This window comes from Camelina sativa, chromosome 9, assembly GCF_000633955.1.
Source record: "Camelina sativa cultivar DH55 chromosome 9, Cs, whole genome shotgun sequence".
Taxonomy (NCBI): Eukaryota; Viridiplantae; Streptophyta; class Magnoliopsida; order Brassicales; family Brassicaceae; genus Camelina; species Camelina sativa.
This window is the reverse complement of record NC_025693.1, coordinates 24,661,391-24,682,012: the sequence shown is the minus strand read 5'-3', so window position 1 is coordinate 24,682,012 and position 20,622 is coordinate 24,661,391. Positions and strand designations below refer to the sequence as shown.

The 20,622-nt window shown below is 37.6% G+C and overlaps 6 protein-coding genes and 2 pseudogenes across 13 annotated transcripts in view; 7 read left to right on the top strand and 1 right to left on the bottom strand.

The window, feature by feature from the left end:
* Nucleotides 1-299, top strand: part of LOC104715673 (serine/threonine protein phosphatase 2A 57 kDa regulatory subunit B' epsilon isoform-like) — a 2,571-nt gene extending 2,272 nt beyond the window's left edge. Inside the window, exon 4 of the mRNA XM_010433064.2 lies at nucleotides 203-299. Coding sequence (XP_010431366.1) covers nucleotides 203-299 — 97 coding nt within the window. The remainder of the gene's footprint in view (nucleotides 1-202) is intronic.
* LOC104712101 (probable pectate lyase 13) lies at nucleotides 561-4,069 on the bottom strand. The gene is made up of 4 exons (XM_010428924.2): nucleotides 3,626-4,069; nucleotides 2,634-3,531; nucleotides 1,861-2,069; nucleotides 561-906 (listed from the first exon to the last, which is right to left on the bottom strand). The coding sequence occupies exons 1-4, from the start codon at nucleotides 3,763-3,765 to the stop codon at nucleotides 639-641; spliced, it is 1,515 nt and encodes a 504-aa protein (XP_010427226.1). The 5' UTR covers nucleotides 3,766-4,069; the 3' UTR covers nucleotides 561-638.
* LOC104715672 lies at nucleotides 6,067-7,520 on the top strand (annotated as a pseudogene).
* LOC104715671 lies at nucleotides 8,391-9,554 on the top strand (annotated as a pseudogene).
* On the top strand, nucleotides 10,436-14,845 carry LOC104712100 (FBD-associated F-box protein At4g10400-like). Of its 6 annotated transcripts, none has more exons than XM_010428922.2 (5): nucleotides 12,616-12,879; nucleotides 12,991-13,077; nucleotides 13,192-14,087; nucleotides 14,163-14,300; nucleotides 14,415-14,845. In XM_010428922.2, the coding sequence occupies exons 3-5, from the start codon at nucleotides 13,245-13,247 to the stop codon at nucleotides 14,691-14,693; spliced, it is 1,260 nt and encodes a 419-aa protein (XP_010427224.1). In that variant the 5' UTR covers nucleotides 12,616-12,879; nucleotides 12,991-13,077; nucleotides 13,192-13,244; the 3' UTR covers nucleotides 14,694-14,845. The 6 variants fall into 6 exon arrangements, with proteins under 6 accessions (XP_019084880.1, XP_019084881.1, XP_010427225.1 ...); XM_010428921.2 differs by having other exon boundaries at nucleotides 12,973-13,077; XM_010428920.2 differs by having other exon boundaries at nucleotides 12,968-13,077.
* On the top strand, nucleotides 14,908-15,660 carry LOC104712099 (monothiol glutaredoxin-S14, chloroplastic). The gene has a single exon (XM_010428918.2). The coding sequence runs from the start codon at nucleotides 14,953-14,955 to the stop codon at nucleotides 15,484-15,486; it is 534 nt and encodes a 177-aa protein (XP_010427220.1). The 5' UTR covers nucleotides 14,908-14,952; the 3' UTR covers nucleotides 15,487-15,660.
* Nucleotides 16,580-18,115, top strand: LOC104712098 (chlorophyll a-b binding protein 6, chloroplastic). Of its 2 annotated transcripts, none has more exons than XM_010428917.2 (4): nucleotides 16,580-16,869; nucleotides 17,226-17,328; nucleotides 17,424-17,570; nucleotides 17,638-17,691. In XM_010428917.2, exons 1-4 carry the CDS (start codon nucleotides 16,679-16,681, stop codon nucleotides 17,689-17,691), a joined length of 495 nt encoding a protein of 164 aa, XP_010427219.1. In that variant the 5' UTR covers nucleotides 16,580-16,678. The 2 variants fall into 2 exon arrangements, with proteins under 2 accessions (XP_010427219.1, XP_010427217.1); XM_010428915.2 differs by adding an exon at nucleotides 17,811-18,115 and having other exon boundaries at nucleotides 16,586-16,869; nucleotides 17,424-17,712.
* Nucleotides 18,861-20,484, top strand: LOC104712097. Of its 2 annotated transcripts, none has more exons than XM_010428913.2 (6): nucleotides 18,861-18,969; nucleotides 19,359-19,395; nucleotides 19,490-19,715; nucleotides 19,824-19,911; nucleotides 20,052-20,118; nucleotides 20,216-20,484. In XM_010428913.2, exons 3-6 carry the CDS (start codon nucleotides 19,583-19,585, stop codon nucleotides 20,267-20,269), a joined length of 342 nt encoding a protein of 113 aa, XP_010427215.1. In that variant the 5' UTR covers nucleotides 18,861-18,969; nucleotides 19,359-19,395; nucleotides 19,490-19,582; the 3' UTR covers nucleotides 20,270-20,484. The 2 variants fall into 2 exon arrangements, with proteins under 2 accessions (XP_010427215.1, XP_010427216.1); XM_010428914.2 differs by having other exon boundaries at nucleotides 19,487-19,715.

Sequence of the window (20,622 nt, the reverse complement as noted above, 5' to 3'; positions counted from 1 at the left end):
TTTTTTTTTTTTTTTTTTCTTATCACAAGTAATGTTTTTAGAAACACTCTAATAATTGGTTTATTTTGTTTGTTCTTTCTTTTTTTTTGGGTCTCTTGTAAATGGCGACCGGGAATATTAATCCACAATGTCGCCGACGAGATCATGTCATAGAAGATAAAAATTTAGTGCTGTTCATTGCTGCTTCTGCAAAACTTGCTAGGAACTACAAGTGTTTACCGATGATGACGATATGTTTCTTAACTACTCCTGACTCATATTTTTTTAATGAAGACACTGATTTTGACTTGGACTTGTAGTTCATTGGTTAATTTCTTCTATATTTTTCAACGCACTTGCAAACACTTTTGTAACGTAGTTTTCGTTAAGAAGAAAGAAAAAGGTAGTGGACAATGGACATGGAAACAAAAAGCTGACTAATAGAAAGATGAAAATGTTACATCCTCCTGATGAACCAATGCATATTTGATTGGATGAGACAAAGTTAGTCTTTGATGTTGCCTTCACATTTCCATTTCCATTTCCGGTTTTGCATTGTTGTAAAAAGAAAAGTAACAAAATAATGGAGAGAGAGAGCTACTTTACACCAAAAACCAATCAATTTGGACGGTTCAAATCCTATTTGTTATCCATCCGTTCTACAACAATAATAGAGTTGATGATAATGACAAAACCGAAATCATTAACAAAGAAAACAATAACGTTAAACGCGGCTGCCGCGGCAGTGCATGGCTTCCAAATATCATCCCGAAGAAATTGCTGTCATCGCCGTTACTGCTGCTACTACTTCCTCTTGTTGTACCGCCCATACCACTCATATCGCCGATCCCTCCACCGCCGCTACCGCTGCTGCTGCCTTCACCTCCATACGGTGAATAAGAATTGCCACTCTGACCTTGATCATCCCTGCCCTCACCAAAAAAAAATCATTTCATTAGATAGTTATATGAAGATTTGATCATACGTTAGCTTAAAATAAAAAAGTCAAAAAGATACATTAACTAATGCGAAGGACTTTATGGATCCATAGAAAAAGGAATCATCTTTGTACGTAAGGGTCCCCTCTAACTCATAATGACATCATTACTCCCAAAAAAACTAATTGGCTTTTGTATTATAGAATGACAAATAAATTAGATTTGATGTATCAAAATGTAGCTGCATCAAGATCTTAATTAACATTTAACACAATATGACAGACATTTAGACCGCCCCCAATAATCCCAAAGGGACAAACAAAAATGATGGAAACTCGAAAAGAATAAAGTAGTAAAAATATGAAAAATGGGCAAGTGGGTAGAGAGACATTAGTCAAGTTGGTCGGTTCCCCAAGCAGACGATCACGTGCATCTCTCTCTACTTGAAATTTTGGAATACTGCCAAAATCCTATTGTCTCACATTCTCTCAATGAGCTATTTTTTTTTAATTCAGATTCGAATTAGTAATGATTTACCAAATTTCCAACTAATAATACTCTCTCTAGTTACATATCTTCATTTTAGGAATAATTTTTAGAACCTCTAAAAAAAGTAAGGACCAATTTATTCTAGACTGTGTAGTATGACAACTTAAATTCGACCTAGACAACTTTCAAAACCCATTATTATAACACGTAGTGACATAATCAATACTATAAAACAGAGACACTAAAACACAAACCAAAATAGTAAAAAAAAATTAGGGTTGTTATCAGTGGCTTGGACTTAACGACAATAGCAAAATCATACGCTCCCTCCTCTATCTAAGCACGCGCTTTCACAGCTAATTTTAATTAGTATATAAGATCATGCTTCATTTTTCTTTTTATGAAAATGTTCTCTATATCAAAAGAAGGGTAAAAAACAAAAAGTATTATTTACCTGGGACCGCCGAAAACGCCAGCGTTTCGAGTGAGCTGGTCTACGAGAGAAGCAGCTTTAGGGTCCACACTAGAAGCTTTTGAGTACATTGAGCTCATTCCTTCACCAGATGACACAAAGAAAGCTCCATTCTCCATCAGATCTCCTTCTGATCTCCAATTCCAATTCGCCCATTCTCCATCGTCTTTCGAGTCCACTCTCTTCGTCACCTGCTTTTTTTTTTTTTACACCAAATCAGCAAAAACAATCTCTGTTCCACGCCCCTTCTTAGCGCGTGGTACTACTCAAACAATAACCAAAAAAAAGTGTGTGGAGGAAGACAGAGAAGAAGAAGAAGAAGCAGCCCACATGGCTGTCATGCACTTATACTATACATACCATCGCTATCTCTCACTCCTCGTAGACCCAATTCTCATAAAAAATAAGATTCTTCTTTCTTTATGTCATTTTTTTCCCATTTACATAAAAAACTTATAACCGGATATTTGAAGATATTTTTTTTCCTCCTAGTAGCAAAAGACCAACACAACAACTGTCCATGTGAAATATGAACTGGACTCATAGGAATGAAAACTACACATTTGTCAATCACTCAATGAAAAGTTCTCTATGGTTTTTAAATCTATCCACAAAAACATACTAAACCCTAAAAAGTTCTCAAAGATAAGAAGTGTTGTTCCCACATCATTATAACAACAACAACAACATATATAAAAAAAGGAAAGATTTTTAGATATGGGTAATTAAACTTTGTAGTAAGATTAAAAGTTTACCTCTTTAGCGCTAGGATCAGAAGGAGCAGCGTAACGATTCCCTTGGCTGTTAATGGTAGGATTACCACTACCACCAATAGCATACATCTTCCACTCGGTGAAATCGTTATTCACAACATGAATATAACCTCTCCGACATCTAGGCATCCTCTGAACAAGCCCTTGTCCGAAATGATTAAACGCTATCGTCACCTGCATCCCCGTATCAGGCCCGTAGTTATCGTCATGACCCAACAACATCACCTCGTCGTGGTGCGTGAAGTAGTTGTTAGATATCGTTATAGCTGTTGAACCCATCACCGCATCTATAAGCCCGTCGGTGCAATGGCTCATGGAGCAATGGTCAACCCAGATCTTCTGAGATCCGAAGATCGAGATCCCGTCTCCGTCGGATCTACCTCGTTTCTCGAATCCAGCTGATGGTTTACAGTCGTAGATGTGGAGATTGTGGATGATGATGTGTTGAACGTATTGTAGAGTTAAGCATCCGTTTCCTGTGATGTGTACTGCTGATCCACGGCCGTCTAAGGTCTTGTAGCTGCTGATGATGAGTTCTTGTTTCAATCTGATGAGCATGTTTGAAGAGAAGACGATCCAGAGGGGCTCTTCTTGGATTACGCCGTAACGGAGTGTTCCTGGAGTTGGGTTTGTTGGGTTGTTGTCGGAGGAGTCGGTGACGACGTAGATCTTGCCGTTTTTGCCTCCGAGTGTGCCGTGTCCGAAGCCGATTGAACAGTCGGCGAGTCTTTGACGGTTTGATGACCAGTCTGAGTCGCTGCACTTCCAGCAATCGTCGATTGGGTTTCCGGTCCGGCAAGAGGAGGAGGATGAGGATGAGGATGAGGAGGAGGAAGAGGAGGAGCCTAGTTGTCTTCTTGCCATAGATGCATTGACACTCCTGTGAATTTTAGAGGAAGAAGAAACAGAAAGATTTAGTTTTTACTGGGAAAATGTGAAATGAGAGAGAGAAAGATAGGAACTTTTTTGATTACCTGATGACATGGAGAGCGACGGAGTCAGGGGAAGGATGTTGGTGAGGGAGAGTGAGATTTAGGGGTTCAGTAGCGGAGAGGAGTGTGAAGAAGAAGAGGCAGAGAATGAAAATGGTGTATGTGAAGTTCGGAAGAGGCATCTTTAATGGCGGATTTTGACTTGGTTGGTGCTTGCTTGATTTTTTTGGCGGTGAATGTTGGTTGGGTTGGGTCTGGTAAAGTGTCAGAAGAAGAAGAAGAATGTTGGTTTAGAAATGTGGAGAGAGAGAAGCAGAGAAGGATTTGAAGTCCACATGAGAGAAAGCTTTGTAGAAGAGGAGGAAGAAGAAGAAGAAGAAGAAGAAGCTGCTGCTGCTGCTTTATCTCTCTCTCACTCTCTCTCTCTCTGCTTCTCTGCCTTCTTGCTGGAAACAAGGCTAATAGGTTTCCTTGAGATTTTTTTTTACTCTGTTTCTCTTGGAGATTTGTGTCCACTTGCTTTGGTGGAGATTGGTTAGAATTTGGGCCTTTCGTTTGCAAAGAAAGCCCATATTAATATCGTTGGTTACTTCTTTACTTTTTTGATGCTTAGGTGTTGACTGGTTCTCCCGCTATCTCCCGCAAACGCTACGTTTGCGGATGGTAGTGGTTGCTAGCGATTGGTACCAATCACATAAACCGCTTCCAATCGCTCCCAGCCGCTTCCAATCGCTCCCAACCACTGAATTCTAAAAGCTGTTTCCCGCAAGTGTTTGCGGTTGCGGGCGTTTGCGTTTGGAATTTTTTTTTTTTTTGAAAAAACTTGAAATAAAGCAATGATAATGAAATATTTTTATATATATCTTTTACCTAACTATTTTATTCATTAATGATGGAAGAAATTGAACTACGGATACGATTGAGAATATTAAAAATAAACAATTGGAAGAAAATAAGATTTCAATTAACAATAACCCGGAAAACTTGAAGTAAATTTGCACATAAGTTCAAAAAAATCTAAATAAATATAACATTTCATCAGAAATTTAAGAAAATAAGATTATTTGTGAAAAATATAAAAACAAATCACGAGTGACTCTTTTCAACTCTCGCTTGATCATTACTACTGATGCAAATACTGCTCCATAGAACTTATTGAGTGTGTGAGATTTAAGAAAGAAGATATACGATCTAAAACATATGTTTAGTCATTTATCAAATTACTTGATTAAAGTTTTGGTAAAAAGTCAAATGCATAAAGTAATAATTATTTTACTATGAAATTTATTTGTTTTTTAAATAATTATTTTAGTATTTTTAATGAATTTTAATTATAAATTAAGTTTAATAAAGTTTTTGATATTTTAAAACATTTATATAATTATATATCACATTTATTTATATTCCAACCGCTATTGCACCCGCTGGAAAACCTCCCGCAAACGCATCAATTTTAAATCGCTAAACCAGTCGTTCAAAACGCTTAATAACGCTTGAAACCGCAATCGCCCGCTTCCGCAATCTTCCGCAACCGCAACCGCAACCGCAGCGTTTGAACCAGTCAAGCCCTTAGTCGGTGTCTCTGTTTTCCTTTTATTTAAGGTTCTAGATATAATAGAAACTTAACAATTCATAGTTGTTGGTTTTAGATTCGATAATCGTAAGAACATAACTTTTATTATTGATATTAGACCTCTTGATATTATTTGAAGAACTTTTCTTCTCTTAATCCTATCACGGCCAGACCAAGCTTGTTCTCAACGCAATAATCCTGGATTCCTAGTACAGACAACGTAGTCTACTATACAGTTCTTCGGGCACTTTCCGTCTATCCTCTGATTCTGGTTCCCTAGCGGCCAAGCCTTCAGCTTTCTCTAAGGTTTTGTCCCGTCCTCTTTGTGTCTGAGTTTTTCACTTTTTACTAATTCCTCCTTTAGCTTCTTGAGTCTTGAAGATGTTTTTATTTGTGTGTGTGTGTTTTTTTTTCCTTATCTAGGTTGGAACTTCTTGGAAACAGTAACAAAATTAACTTGGTGGTTTAGAAAGATATGGACAGAATCAGCGGGTTATGTGATGAGCTGCTTATTAAGATATTATTGTATGTTCCGACTAAAGTTGCTGTATCCACTAGCATTTTGTCTAAACGATGGGAGTATCTTTGGATGTGGTTGCCTAAACTTGATTACGGTAGTAAGTATGATTCACCCCCTGAACGCAAGAGGTTAGGGTGTTTTCTTGACAAAAATCTGCCATTACATAGAGCTCCTGTTATCGAAAGCTTCCGTCTTGACTTACGTAATTCAAATCTTCGACCTGAGAGTTTCANTCCGTCCTCTTTGTGTCTGAGTTTTTCACTTTTTACTACTTCTTTAGCTTCTTGAGTCTTGAAGATGTTTTTATTTGTGTGTGTGTGTGTGTTTTTTTTCCTTTATCTAGGTTGGAACTTCTTGGAAACAGTAACAAGAGTAATTTGGTGGTTTAGAAAGATATGGACAGAATCAGCGGGTTATGTGATGAGCTGCTTATTAAGATATTATTGTATGTTCCGACTAAAGTTGCTGTATCCACTAGCATTTTGTCTAAACGATGGGAGTATCTTTGGATGTGGTTGCCTAAACTTGATTACGGTAGTAAGTATGATTCACCCCCTGAACGCAAGAGGTTAGGGTGTTTTCTTGACAAAAATCTGCCATTACATAGAGCTCCTGTTATCGAAAGCTTCCGTCTTGACTTACGTAATTCAAATCTTCGACCTGAGAGTTTCAAGCTGTGGGTTGTAATAGCACTTTCTCACTGCTTACGTGAGCTGGAGATTCTTTATAATTCTTATACGGAGAAGCTAATTAACATAATTCCGAGTAACTTGTATACCTGCAAGTCGCTCGTGATCTTGAAACTCAAAGGCCAGATTCTCTTGGATGTTCCTCGAATGGTTTTTCTTCCCTCTCTGAAAACTATGCATCTTCGAAATGTGAGATACCTTAATGATGAAGAATCTCTTCACCGGCTTATACCTAATTGCCCTGTTCTTGAAGATCTAAGGGTGGATTTACGTGATTTTTGCGGCATGGGAAAGTTAACTGTTGTTGTCCCATCTTTACAGAGTTTATCACTCTCTATACTTTACCCTAATGATGGTTTATATAGGATTGTGATAAAAACTCCTTCTTTAAAGTATTTTAAATTTTTAGCTCATAATAAGAGTCACGACTGTTTGGTTGAGAATATGCCTAACCTGATCGAGGCAGATTTAGATCTTGATTTAGAAAACATCAAGAGTCTTATTGGATCAATCACATCTGTCAAGCGTCTTGCAATATGTTCAGAGGTAACCTATTCCATTTATAAACTCATTTCTCTATATCCATTTGTTCATGTTTCGTCATATTGTGCATGTGCAGGCTGTGTATGGCGAAGGTTTTGTCTTCAACCAACTTGAACATCTAAAGGTATGTAGATGCAGAGAGCTTTCGTCGGATCTGCTTGTTCGGCTGCTCAAAGATTCTTCTAACTTACAAACACTAGAGGTTTTCGAAATGGCTGTAAGTTTTTGTTTGCTAAAAACTATGGTCCCTTTTTTTTCTTTTGTCTTTTGTATAATTGGTCTCCTTCACCTGCACAATATGGTTTTAGTCTAATACTTGTGTTTGATCTCAGTATCATGAGCATTATGATAGGGCTGACTGGAAGCAACCAAGTACTGTTCCTAAATGTTTGTTGTCGAGTCTACAAACTCTCAACTGGCCGGTATACACAGGAAGACCAGAAGTATATCTTGAAGAATGCTCTTCACTTAAAGACTACAACAATCACGTCACGTGAAGAGGATCATGGGGAATGGAAACTTCCAAAATTTGAGATGATCAAGGAGTTGGCACTTTCTTCCAGAGCTTCAACAACATGCCAACTCGTGTTTCATCGAGTCACTAATCATTAAAATTGCTCTTGTCCAGTCCATCATTGAGTCACTAGTTATGTTGTTTTAAAATCCCAAATATTTAATGACATGCACTAGACGACACTAGCTTAGTGGAGGTGTTTGACAACATGTTTTATTTTATTCCATTACACTACCCTTTAACTTGCTCAAATTCCAATATCAAACACAATCTCCCCGAAAAAAAGAAATGGCTCTCCGATATATGAAATCGTCGACGTTGATAACTCCGGTCGCCGTCGTCCTCCTCCGTTACCAACAAGCCTCAATCCAGCAGGCCCAGTTCATTTAACTTTGTTGAACATTACTATACCTCATTTTTCTCGTAGAAGTCGTAGTTCGATTACTTCGGCTAGTCTGTCCGGTTCTCCGGCCAGCGTCATATGAAACATTTAGGACTCCAAATTTTTTTTTTTTTTTTTCTTTCCCAAATACGAGAAATAGAGTTTTAACATGAAAGCTCTCGGCCTATAATTATCAGGCCCAGTAACATGCCCATCAGTGACCCCCAAATTAAATGGAAGGCGAAGGGGTTTGATGAAGTGGTGAGAGAGTAGCAACCGTGAGGACGAAGCTTTGGCCGTTCCCGATGCTCAGCGATATCTTCTAAATAAACCATCTCTTTTCCTTTTCCGTGCTTTTCGATTGAAGCACTGGTAACCGAGCCTCCAGCTTTCTCTAAGGTTATACAGTTCTTAGGACACTTTCTCTCTATCTTCTGATTCTGGTAACCTAGCCTCCAGCTTTCTCTAAGGTTTTGTCCCGTTCCTTCTTGTGTCTGAGTTTTTTCACTTGTTACTTATGCCTTCTTGAGCCTTAGAGATGTTTTCTTGTGTTTTATTTTTTTTCTTATCAAGGTCGGAACTTCTGTGAACAGTAACATTAGTAACTTAGGGGGGGTTTTAAAGCTATGGACAGAATCAGTGAGTTATCTGATGAGTTGCTTATCAAGATATTATTGTTTGTTCCGACTAAAGTTGCTGTGTCCACTAGCATTTTGTCGAAACGATGGGAGTATCTTTGGATGTGGTTGCCTAAACTTGATTACGGTGGTAGACATAATGTTACAGTGTTTTCTTGACAAAAATCTGCCATTGCATAGAGCTCCTGTTATAGAAAGCTTTCTTCTTGTTTGTAGTTCACAATTTAAACCTAAGAATATGAAGCTTTGGGTTGATATAGCAGTTTCTCACTGCTTACGTAAGCTGGAGGTCTATGATTTTTCTTCATATCCGGAGAAGCCAAACATATTGCCGAGTAACTTGTATATCTGCAAATCGCTCGTGAGCTTGAACCTCTTTGGCGAGTTTCTCTTGGATGTTCCTCGAATGGTTTTTCTTCCCTCTCTGAAAATTTTGGTACTTCGAAGAGTAATATACTTCAATGAAGAATCTCTTCAACGGCTTCTATCTAATTGCCCTGTTCTTGAAGATCTATTGGTGGGTTTACGCCAGGGTGACAGCATGGGAAAGTTGACTGTTGTTGTCCCATCTTTGATATATATATCTGTTGTTAATGTTTTCAATATTCATGGGCAGGCTATGTATGATGAAGGTTTTGTCTTCAACCAGCTTGAACATCTGAAGATATGTTTGGGGGAGTCTTCTTCGAATCTGCTTGTCCGGCTGCTCAAAGATTCTTCAAACTTACAAGTACTAGACATTTATGAAATGAAAGTAAGTTTCTTCGTTTGACTCTTTCTTTCTTGTCTGATATATATATGCACAACATGGTAAAAGTCTAATTTGATCTATTCGATCGCAGCATCACTGTCATTCTCCTACGATGGTTGACTGGAATCAACCAAGTACTGTCCCTGAATGTATGTTGTCGAGGCTACAAACTCTCGACTGGTTGGGATACACAGGAACACCAGGAGAGAGAGATCTTGCAGTTTATATCTTGAAAAATACCGTTCACTTAAAGACTATGACAATTTGGTCAGGTGAAATTGATGTATCAAAATTTGAGATGGTGAAGGAGTTGGCACTTTCTTCTAGAGCTTCAACAACATGCCAACTCGTGTTTTATTGAGATCATTGATCCATGAACTCGTATGGTTTTGTCATCAACTCTCTAAAATCTTTTTTCTTCGTGTGTTTTGATTAAAACTTTGTCCTCTTATTATTATGTTTTTTTTTTTTTTTTTAACTTTTAAATCCCAAAGATAATGACATTGCACACTACACTGGCTTAGTTAGTGGTGGTGTTTGGCAACAGGATTTATTTTATTCCATTCTCCTTCGCACTAACTGTTTTTGTGGCTCACAAACTCATCATTACCCTTTTCACTTACTCAATTTCCAAATCTCGCCAAGAAAAAAATGGCTCTCCGATCTATAAAATCGCCGACGTTGATACCTCCGACCGCAGTCGTAATTTTATTATGGACCATATTTATGTTTTTTTTTGTTTGGATAATTAATTAGGACTCCAGTTTTCAAATACGAGAAAGAGAGTTTAACATGAACGCTCTCGGCCCATAAGGCCCAAGAATATTTCCATCATTTATAATATAACTAAACCTTTCGCTAACCCAAATTAAATGGAAGCCGAACGGTTTGATGAATAGTGAGTGATTGCAGAGTACCAACGGTGAAGACCAAATTAGCTTTGCCAGTTCCCGATGCTCAGCGATTCCTATATCTTCTGATAAACCAACTTCTTCATCTACATGGATTCCTAGTTCAGACAACCAGTGACACTCATCAGCATTGAGGACGGTATACAATTCTTCGGGCACCTTCGAGAGCCTCCAGCTTTCTCTAAGGTTTTGTCCCGTTCTTTCTTGTATCTGACTTCTGATTTTTTTGCATTTGTTGCTTATGTTAGCTTCTTAAACCTTAAAGACGTTTCCTTGTGTATCCTTTTTTTCTTTTCTTATCAAGGTCGTAACTTGGGGGGTTTTTAAAGATATGGACATAATCAGTGGGTTATCTGATGAGTTGCTTATTAAGATATTATTGTATGTTCCGACTAAAGTTGCCGTGTCCACTAGCATTTTGTCGAAACGATGGGAGTATCTTTGGATGTGGTTGCCTAAACTTGATTACCGTAGTAGGTATAATTCACGCTCTGAACGCAAGTTGTTGGGGTGTTTTCTTGACAAAAATCTGCCATTACATAGAGCTCATGTTATCGAAAGCTTCCGTCTTGACTTACGTAATTCAAATCTTCGACCTGAGAGTATCAAGATGTGGGTTGTAATAGCAGTTTCTCACTGCTTACGTGAGCTGGAGATTATTTATGATTCTTATCCGGTGAAGCCAAACATATTGCCGAGTAACTTGTATACTTGCAAATCGCTCGTGATCTTGAAGCTGGAAGGCGATATTCTCTTGGATGTTCCTCGAGTGGCTTTTCTTCCCTCTCTCAAGACTATGCATCTTCGAAGTGTGAGATTCCCTGATGATGAAGAATCTCTTCAACGGCTTCTATCTAATTGCCCTGTTCTTGAAGATCTATTGGTGGATTTACGTGAGAATGACAGCACGGGAAAGCTAACTGTTGTTTTCCCATCTTTGCTGAGTTTATCACTCTTTATACCTGATACTCACGATATAGATGGGATTGTGATAGAGACTCCTTCTTTAAAGTATTTTAAACTGAAAGATCATAATCAGAAGATTCACTACTGTTTGGTTGAGAATATGCCTAACCTGATCGAGGCAGATGTAGATGTTGAATTACCTTACATCAATAGTGTTGTTGGATCCATCACATCTGTCAAGCGTCTTTCAATATGTTCAGAGGTAATCCATTTTCCTTTTATCAACTCGTTTAATATAGTCACTTATTGATGATACAGGCGTATACAGAATTTATCAACTCGTTTAATACAGAATCAGGCGTATGATCAAGGTTTTGTCTTCAACCAGCTTGAACATCTGGAGATATGTATGTGCAAAGAGCATTCGTCGGATTTACTTGTCCGACTGCTCAGAGATTCTTCTAACTTACAAACACTAGACCTTGTCGAAATGGAGGTAAGTTTTTGTTCGCTAACTCTTTCTTTTTTTCCTCGGTCTGATGCACAATATGGTTTTAGTCTAATTCTGCTGTTTGATCTCAGTATCATGAAGAATTTGGTGATTTGGAATACTGGAATCAACCAAGTACTGTTCCTGAATGTGTGTTGTCGACGCTACAAACCCTTGACTGGTCAGTATACAAAGGAACACCAGGAGAGAGAGATATTGTAGTTTATATCTTAAAAAATGCCGTTCACTTAAGGACTATGACAATTTGTTCACGTGAAATGGATGTACAACGACAACTTGAGATGATAAAGGAGTTGGAACTTTCTTCAAGAGCTTCAACAACATGCCAACTCGTGTTTGATTGAGTCATTGATCCAATGGACTCGTATGGTTTTGTCATCAACTTTCTGAAATCTTTTTTCTTCATGTGTTTTGATTAAAACTTTGTCCTCTTCTTATTATGTTGTCTTAACTTTTAAATCGCAAAGGTAATGGACATCCACTACACTGGCTTTAGTGGTGGTGTTTGGCAACATGGTTTATTTTATTCCATTCTCCCTCGTATTAAGTGTTTTTTTAAGTGGCTCTCATTAGTTATTAGGAAAAATGGCTAAAAACAACTTCAATTATTTGTCAAACGCTTTTTCATATCTAAATTTTAACATCATGCAAATAACAATCTGAACAGTGCTAAAATTCAAATTTGCTAACTGAACTATATGAAATGTTGTCACTTCAACATATGTTCCAACGGTATTAAGTCGAAATTTAACAGAAATGAGTCATACGACTTTTAGTATCCACAAGGCATTGAGACAAGCTAAAACGATATCGTTTTAGTCATTTTGTATCAACCATAACACACATATAAATAACTAAAACGACATCGTTTTAATTAATCTTATTGCCATATAGACGCCACGACTCGTATGACTCAACAGTGTTAAACTCCAACTTAACACCGTTCGAATATATTTTGAAATTGACAACAATTTTTAGGTAGTAAATTTGAAATTTAACACAGTTTAAATCGTTATTTGCAGGGTACTGAAGTATAAGTATGAAAAAACGTTTAGCAAATATTTAGAGTTGATTTGGACCCTTTTCCCATCGTTATTATCAAATTCCAAAATTAGACAAAATCTCCCCGAAAAAAATGGCCCTCCGATATATCAAATCGCCGACGTTGATACGGCGCAGTAACATGGAAAAATAGTTTTAACATGAAAGCTCGGCCTATAATTATCAGGCCCAGTAACATGCCCATCAGTGACCCCCAAATTAAATGGAAGCCGAACGGTTTGATGAGTGGTGGGTTGGGTGAGAGTAGCAACGGCGAGGACGAAGCTTTGGCCGTTTCCCGATGCTCAGCGGTTCAGGTAACTTCTGATAAACCAAATCCTTTCCTTTTCTGTGCTTTTCGATTGAAGCTTCTTTTACATTTACCCTTCCTGGATTCTTACCTAGTTAAGACATCCATGTCTACTCAGAACTGAAAAGGGTATACGGTTCTTAGGACACGTTCTCTCTATCTTAATCTTCTGATTCTGGTTCCCGAGCCTCTAGCTTTCTCTAAGGTTTTGTCCCGTTCCTTCTTGTGTCTTAGTTTTTTTCACTTGTTACTAATTCGTTCTGCTAGCTTCTTGAGCCATAAAGATGTTTTCTTGTGTTTTATTTTTATTCTTATCAAGGTCGGAACTTCTGTGAACAGTAACATTAGTAACTTGGGGGTTTTTTAAAAGATATGGACAGAATCAGTGAGTTATCTGATGAGTTGCTTATCAAGATATTATTGTTTGTTCCGACTAAAGTTGCTGTGTCCACTAGCGTTTTGTCGAAACGATGGGAGTATCTTTGGATGTGGTTGCCTAAACTTGATTACGGTGGTAGACATTATTCACCTTCTGATTGCGAAATGTTACAGTGTTTTCTTGACAAAAATCTGCCATTGCATAGAGCTCCGGTTATAGAAAGCTTCCGTCTTGACTTAAGTAGTAGAAATTTTACAACTGAGAATATCAAGCTCTGGGTTGTAATAGCTGCTTATCACTGTGTACGTAAGCTGGAGATTATTTATGAATCTTATCCGGAGAAGCCAAATATATTGCCGAGCAACTTGTATACTTGCAAATCGCTCGTGATCTTGAAACTGAAAGGCACAATTCTCTTGGATGTTCCTCGAGTGGCTTTTCTTCCCTCTCTCAAGACTATGCATCTTCGAAGCGTGAGATACCATAATGATGAAGAATCTCTTCAACGGCTTCTATCTAATTGCCCTGTTCTTAAAGATCTATTGGTAGATCTATGTGAGCATGACAGCATGGGAAAGTTAACTGTTGTTGTCCCATCTTTGCAGAGTTTATCGCTCTATATACCTTATAATTTTGATATAGGTGGGATTGAGATAAGAACTCCTTTTTTAAAGTATTTTAAACTTGAAGATTGTAGTGATAAGAGACACTACTGTTTGGTTGAGAATATGCCTAACCTGATCGAGGCAGATGTAGATGTTGATTTACATAACATCAAGAGTCTTATTGGATCAATCACATCTGTCAAGCGTCTTTCAATATGTATATCTTCAAAGGTAATGATTTTCCATTTTACCAACTCATCTACAGTATAATCATCTTTTGTTAATAATTTCAATATTTATGGGCAGGATATGTATGATGAAGGTTTTGTCTTCAACCAGCTTGAACATCTGAAGATATGTTTTGGGGAGTTTTCTTCGAATCTGCTTGTCCGACTGCTCAATGATTCTTCTAACTTACAAGTACTAGAGCTTCATGAAATGGATGTAAGTTTGTTCGTTTGGCTCTTTCTTTCTTGTCCTGATGCTCACAACATGGTGAAAGTCTTATTATCAAAAATAAAACATGGTAAAAGTTTTAATTCATCTATTTGATCGCAGAATCACTGTCATGATGATACGATGGTTAACTGGAATCAACCAAGTACTGTCCCTGAATGTATGTTGTTGAGTCTACAAACTCTCAACTGGTCGGACTACTCGGGAACACCAGGAGAGAGAGATCTTGCAGTTTATATCTTGAAAAATGCCGTTCACTTAAAGACTATGAAAATCACGTCATTTGAAGGAGAAGTTCCAAAATTTGAGATGATCAAGGAGTTGGCACTTTCTTCTAGAGCTTCAACAGCATGCCAACTCGTGTTTCATTGTCTATATTGATCCATGAACTCCTATGGTTTTGTCGTCAACTCTCATAAAACTTTTTCCCTTCATGTTTTGATTATAACTTTGTCCTCTTTTATTATGTTGTTTTTAAAATCCCAAAGATAATGACAAGCACTAGACTAGCTTAGTGGAGGCGTTTGGCAACAGGGTTTATTTTATTCCATTCTCCTTCGCACTAACTGTTTTGTGTGGCTCACAAACTCATCATTACCCTTTTCACTTACCCAAATTCCAAATCTCCCCAAGAAAAAAAATGGCTCTCCGATCTATTAAATCGCCGACGTTGATAACTCCCACCGCCGTCGTCTCCTCCTCCGTTATCAACAAGCCTCAATCCATCCGATTCTCTCTTAAACCTACGGCGGCAACAACACTCGCCGTACACAACCGCGGTCCATCGTTCTACGGCACAGGTTCGAATCTCAAGCTCAAATTAACAAAATTCCGATGCTCGGCGTCGTCGCTTTCGCCGCAGCTCAAAGATACGTTGGAGAAACTGGTGAGTTCGGAGAAAGTGGTACTGTTCATGAAAGGAAACAAAGATTTCCCGATGTGCGGGTTCTCCAACACGGTGGTTCAGATCTTGAAGAATCTGAACGTTCCTTTTGAAGATGTGAATATCTTAGAGAATGAGTTGCTGAGGCAAGGGCTTAAAGAGTATTCGAATTGGCCTACGTTTCCTCAGCTTTACATCGGCGGTGAGTTTTTCGGTGGTTGTGATATTACTATTGAGGCGTTTAAGAGTGGAGAGTTGCAGGAAGCTGTTGAGAGAGCTATGTGCTCTTGATATTGAATCTGGTGTTCAAATACCTGGATTTGGTTTTTGTACTTGATGTGTCTCTTTTTGATGTCTCTCTGAAGTTTATTGAAGAGACATATTGTATGATGGTTTCTTGTAGGTATAGAACAGTACAATGTTTGTGAACTCTGAATCTTTTGGATATGAATGATCCTTTTGTTATGTGTTTGGCTTGCAATGTTGTGTTGTTTCTTGAATTTGCATGTGTGAAGTTATTAGATGCTCTGCCACATAGGTAGTTGTTGCAAGTTGCAGCCTTCTGATACCGAGATATCAAACTGAAGATTCCAAATATATATAGATACCTTTCTGAGTATTACTCTTTTGGTGTTTGTCTCTGACAAAGAATTTTCTAAAAGTCTTGAGGCGATTGTGTTCATCCTTGGAGATGGGTCTGGATGAGATCTTCGTATTCATTCCACTTTCAGTGTAGATTGCAGAAATTAGGGAAGTGAATCATGATCACGTGCTAGAGAAAGTGGTACTTCACCAAGAAAAGCAAAATTTTGGTTCCATGGTTGTTGGAAATCTCCTACTTATATATATATATAGTACAAGAAAGGACGAACGGGAAAAGTTACTGCAGTCCATCATCACTCATCAAGATTCTTCTAAGTTCCACATTGTCTTTGGAAGCTCAAAAGTCTTCAGGACCATACTTGCTATTTGCTATATCATCATCTATAGTCTTACATGTGTTGGATGAAGCCAACGTTTCTCCACGTTTTACTGGTTCGGATTACTAACCGGTGACAGGGTTACCGGTCGGGGTGAGGTCTTAAAACAGGTCTTCCAAGTTTTACTGGTTCGGATTACTAACCGGTGTCAGGTTGACTGATGACCAAAACTGGGAGACTTATCTGATGAGTAAGGATAGGGCAAAATTGTAATAGACGTAGATTCTCTCTCGTTCGGGCCTTAATCTGAACCACAGAGTGCAGATGGGGATAATCAAAGAGAAGAACATGATATAGAGAAGACACGTGGCCCAATGAGAAAGCCACGCAAGCTCTGTCTAGCCAATTGTAATCTGATTTTAGATTCCGCATCATACAAAACCTTACTTATACGATCACTCTCTCACATTCACAGTTCCACCAAACCACCTCTTCTCGTCCACATCTTCCTCTCTCCCTTTTGGTGGCAAAACAAACACACAAACGGCTGTGATTGAGTAACGATGGCGTCCAACTCGTTAATGAGCTGCGGCATCGCCGCCGTCTACCCTTCGCTTCTCTCTTCTTCCAAGTCTAAATTCGTCTCCGCTGGAGTCCCGCTCCCAAACGCCGGGAATGTTGGCCGTATCAGAATGGCTGCTCACTGGATGCCCGGCGAGCCACGACCAGCTTACCTTGACGGTTCTGCTCCTGGGTACGCGATTTTTATAAATTCGAATCCTTTTTACTCTGTTTCTCACTCTGTTTTGGAATCTGGCTTTGTCACTGTTTTTCAATATGTTTGATTTGTGTAAAGAAAAGTTTGGAATTTGTTCGATGCAACGTTGGAGGCTGTTTAAAGCTTTAATCTTTAGGTTATTGGGTACACATTGCATCTCATAGATTCTGTCTCCTTTTTACTCTGTTTATTGCAGAACTTGGAACCATGTTTTTTTCAATAGCTGCCTCTGTTGCCCACTGTATTAGATGTGTATCTATAGAGAGAAATCATTGAAATCGTAAAAAAGCTTCAATATTTATAAGTTATTGATTGGGTACAAAATTGTGCAGTGACTTTGGGTTTGACCCACTTGGACTAGGAGAGGTTCCAGAGAACCTTGAGAGATACAAAGAATCAGAGCTCATCCACTGTAGATGGGCTATGCTCGCTGTTGTAAGTTTCAGTGTCCAATCTCTGTCTTATCATTAGGGTTTGTTTAGTCTTGTTGAGTTTGAGCTGATGGAATTGGTGTGTGATGATGTTTGTAGCCTGGGATTTTGGTACCAGAAGCATTGGGCTATGGAAACTGGGTTAAGGCTCAGGAATGGGCAGCATTACCAGGGGGTCAAGCCACTTACTTGGGAAACCCGGTCCCGTGGGGTACTTTGCCAACAATCTTGGCCATTGAGTTCCTAGCTATTGCATTTGTTGAGCACCAGAGAAGTATGGAGAAAGACCCTGAGAAGAAGAAGTACCCCGGAGGCGCATTTGATCCTCTTGGATACTCAAAAGACCCCAAGAAGTTGGAGGAATTGAAGGTCAAGGAGATCAAGAACGGTAAGCACACACAACAACCTTTCTGAATCAACACTTATGTAGAAGAAATTAATGTATATCTAATGTTGTGTGTTTTTTTTTTTGGTTGGGTATGACAGGGCGTCTAGCGTTGTTGGCGTTTGTGGGATTCTGTGTGCAACAATCGGCTTACCCGGGGACAGGACCATTGGAGAACCTCGCAACTCACTTGGCGGATCCATGGCACAACAACATTGGTGATATTGTCATCCCTTTCAAATAATTGAATGTAAAAATAGTTGAAATATGTACCTTATGAGCTTTTATGTGTATCAAAAAACACTCTGTAATGAAAGACAGATTGTGAAAACCTGTATTTTGTCTTTGGTGATCGATTGCTCCTGCTCAGCTTGAATTCTAAATGATGAAAACTTTTGAACCCAAATCCCAATATTCCAGTTTTTATATTGAAATCTTTAGTTGTAGAGTTTGAGCTTCAGTAAATCACATTCACATACTATTACAGAAGAAACATAGTTGAGCTCATGACTAATAATTTGTTATTTGTTTATATCAAGTCAACTTTAGATAAATGGATATAGAACCACACAAGACACATGTATTATAACCTAATATACATTTGAGTTTTAATATACTAATCTTCACCTACAAATTACAGTATAGTATTGCTTTCTAAACAGAGGTTTGGAATTTGTTTTTCTCTTTTATCTCAACCATAAAGTAATAATGAATACAAATGATCATCTTTATCTTTAACATTAAATGGTTGATTATATTTGACTTAGAACTTGAGGAAACAATCAATACTACATTAATGATTTAAAGATTAGAATTCATATAAGGATTATCATTCTATTATTAGGTGAGTTTTCAATTTAACTATCAAATAAGAATTTATCCAAATGTCAAAAGAATGATTAAAGAAAACTTTAGATTGATAACACATGTGACAAAAGGTTTCAAACTTGTCTGCCAAAATATAAGAAAAGAATGGAGCTATCTTCCTAATCACATCCACGTAAGATTGAGATAGAAACTTGAGCTGCGTGGGTCATGCTCAATTGTTTTCTGTCTCATTGACCCAAAGTTAGATCTGGATAGTTGTGTATCTATCTATTACCAAATATGTTTTTTTACTCTTTAATTATTATTATTTTTTTAAATCTATTTTTGACTCAAGATCTAAATTATTTTCCTTTACATATAAAGCCTAAAGGAAAACAAAAAATTCAGTTTCAATCCCTCCACCAATTTTTCTGCTGATACTTCCCCATTAAGGTAATTAAATCTCTATCCTCTGTTTTTTTTCTTCTTTCTTATGTAATAAACTTTCTCTTTCTGTCATGAATTGGTTGGTTTCTCCTTATAAAAAGATTTGGATCTTGAAATGCTTCTGATCTCTTTGTTTTGGATCTTTAAATATATATACTTCACCAGAAATGCCATTGTTTGAATCCCAATAATATAGAACAAGTTCTGTTTTTGAAAAATCTCTGTTTTTTTTTAGTTTGTTGCCTTATATAGATAAAAGATTAGGTAATAACGCAATGTGTTAAAAAGGAAGATCTCTTTTTTTTTTTTCTTTTGCAATGAGTTTGGTGTATATGATTTGGATCTTTCTTTCATAATGTGTTGTTTGTTTTTTTGTTTTCTTGAATCTTCTCTAGGGTTTTCCATAAGCTGGTTGATGAAGATGTCAATGAGGTAAACTAAACCGACACCTTTTCTTGTAACAGTTTCATGTTTTTTTTGTGAAATGGGGGTTTTTAATTGTTTTATTGTTTGTTTCTTATAGCAGCTTGTGTGGAAACCTTTGATGTTTTTGTGTATGTGGATGTGAATTGGTTGGTATAAAATCTGGTTTATGGAATGATCATACGATTGAATAAGAATGGAGCTTTATACTGCAAATTGTCTGTCCAACGATAACAAACCTACTCTTGAGCTTTCAAAATTAGTCAAAGAAGAGAAAACCTCGGTGAATACGAACTCCGAAAACAATCTTACATTACTTGTGAATCATGGTACATTTAACACGTAACCAACAGAGATTATTCCAACTTGTTGGTTCTGTAAATTTAATTTTATGTATGTTCTTGAGCACCATCTATAAGCATCTTTCTTGATCACAGGTGCAAAGGTGTGGCAAGAGAACAGGGAAAAATGGGTGGGAGATCAATCCCGACAAAGAAAACACACTGCTAAGGATCAGATTATAAGGTATTATTTGTTTGTTTCATCCAACTTCAAGTTCATGTGACAATCTTTTTTGCATTGTCAAAGAATCAGAAGAATGATACTCTAATAATGATCAGTAAAAGTAATGTTTTCTAACACGATCTTGAATCTATATATTGCAGCTGGTCTACTACATATGAAGATCTTCTCTCAACTCATGAACCTTTCTCTGAGTCGATTCCTTTACCTGTAAGCTTAGTTTAACCCCAGTTTCTACCTGAGTTACAAAATTAAAGAAGCTAAAATCATTCTTGATATCTAAATCTCGCATTTGATCTTTATGTAGGAGATGGTGGACTTTCTGGTCGATATTTGGTACGATGAAGGCCTATACGATTAGAAGAATCTAACAAAGCCAGGAACTAGATTGACAAAGAACAAAGAAGGATTGATTCATTTGAACTTAAATCTTTAGGTGTTGTGAAAACATATACAGATATGATCTGAAGAACTATCTCTATTTTTTATATCCATATCTCATGAGAAGAAGACTGTGATCACTCACATAGTCCATCTTTAACATTTATATGATTGTTTAAAAGGGTTGAGAAGGAACAATGATTGCAAAATGGATTCCCAAATAAGATTTTGATTACGTTTCAGCAAAGTAAAACGTAGTAATAGTAAGCAGAGATTCAATTAGAGTTGAGTCTCATCGGTGTATCAATCTTACATTGGAGAATTGTTCACACC

Excerpts from the sequence above, each read along its gene's own strand:
- LOC104712098 (XM_010428915.2), top strand. The coding sequence starts at position 16,679 with ATGGCGTCCAACTCGTTAATGAGCTGCGGCATCGCCGCCGTCTACCCT. Across the intron at positions 16,870-17,225 it reads CTTGACGGTTCTGCTCCTGG|TGACTTTGGGTTTGACCCAC; the intron begins GTACGCGATTTT and ends AAAATTGTGCAG. Across the intron at positions 17,329-17,423 it reads GATGGGCTATGCTCGCTGTT|CCTGGGATTTTGGTACCAGA; the intron begins GTAAGTTTCAGT and ends TGATGTTTGTAG.
- LOC104712100 (XM_010428923.2), top strand. The coding sequence starts at position 13,245 with ATGGACAGAATCAGTGAGTTATCTGATGAGTTGCTTATCAAGATATTA. Across the intron at positions 14,088-14,162 it reads CAATATGTATATCTTCAAAG|GATATGTATGATGAAGGTTT; the intron begins GTAATGATTTTC and ends ATTTATGGGCAG. Across the intron at positions 14,301-14,414 it reads TAGAGCTTCATGAAATGGAT|AATCACTGTCATGATGATAC; the intron begins GTAAGTTTGTTC and ends ATTTGATCGCAG.
- LOC104712097 (XM_010428913.2), top strand. The coding sequence starts at position 19,583 with ATGGAGCTTTATACTGCAAATTGTCTGTCCAACGATAACAAACCTACT. Across the intron at positions 19,912-20,051 it reads GCTAAGGATCAGATTATAAG|CTGGTCTACTACATATGAAG; the intron begins GTATTATTTGTT and ends TATATATTGCAG. Across the intron at positions 20,119-20,215 it reads CTGAGTCGATTCCTTTACCT|GAGATGGTGGACTTTCTGGT; the intron begins GTAAGCTTAGTT and ends ATCTTTATGTAG.
- LOC104712101 (XM_010428924.2), bottom strand. The coding sequence starts at position 3,765 with ATGCCTCTTCCGAACTTCACATACACCATTTTCATTCTCTGCCTCTTC. Across the intron at positions 3,532-3,625 it reads GTCGCTCTCCATGTCATCAG|GAGTGTCAATGCATCTATGG; the intron begins GTAATCAAAAAA and ends TAAAATTCACAG. Across the intron at positions 2,070-2,633 it reads CTGATCCTAGCGCTAAAGAG|GTGACGAAGAGAGTGGACTC; the intron begins GTAAACTTTTAA and ends AAAAAAAAGCAG.
- LOC104712099 (XM_010428918.2), top strand. The coding sequence starts at position 14,953 with ATGGCTCTCCGATCTATTAAATCGCCGACGTTGATAACTCCCACCGCC.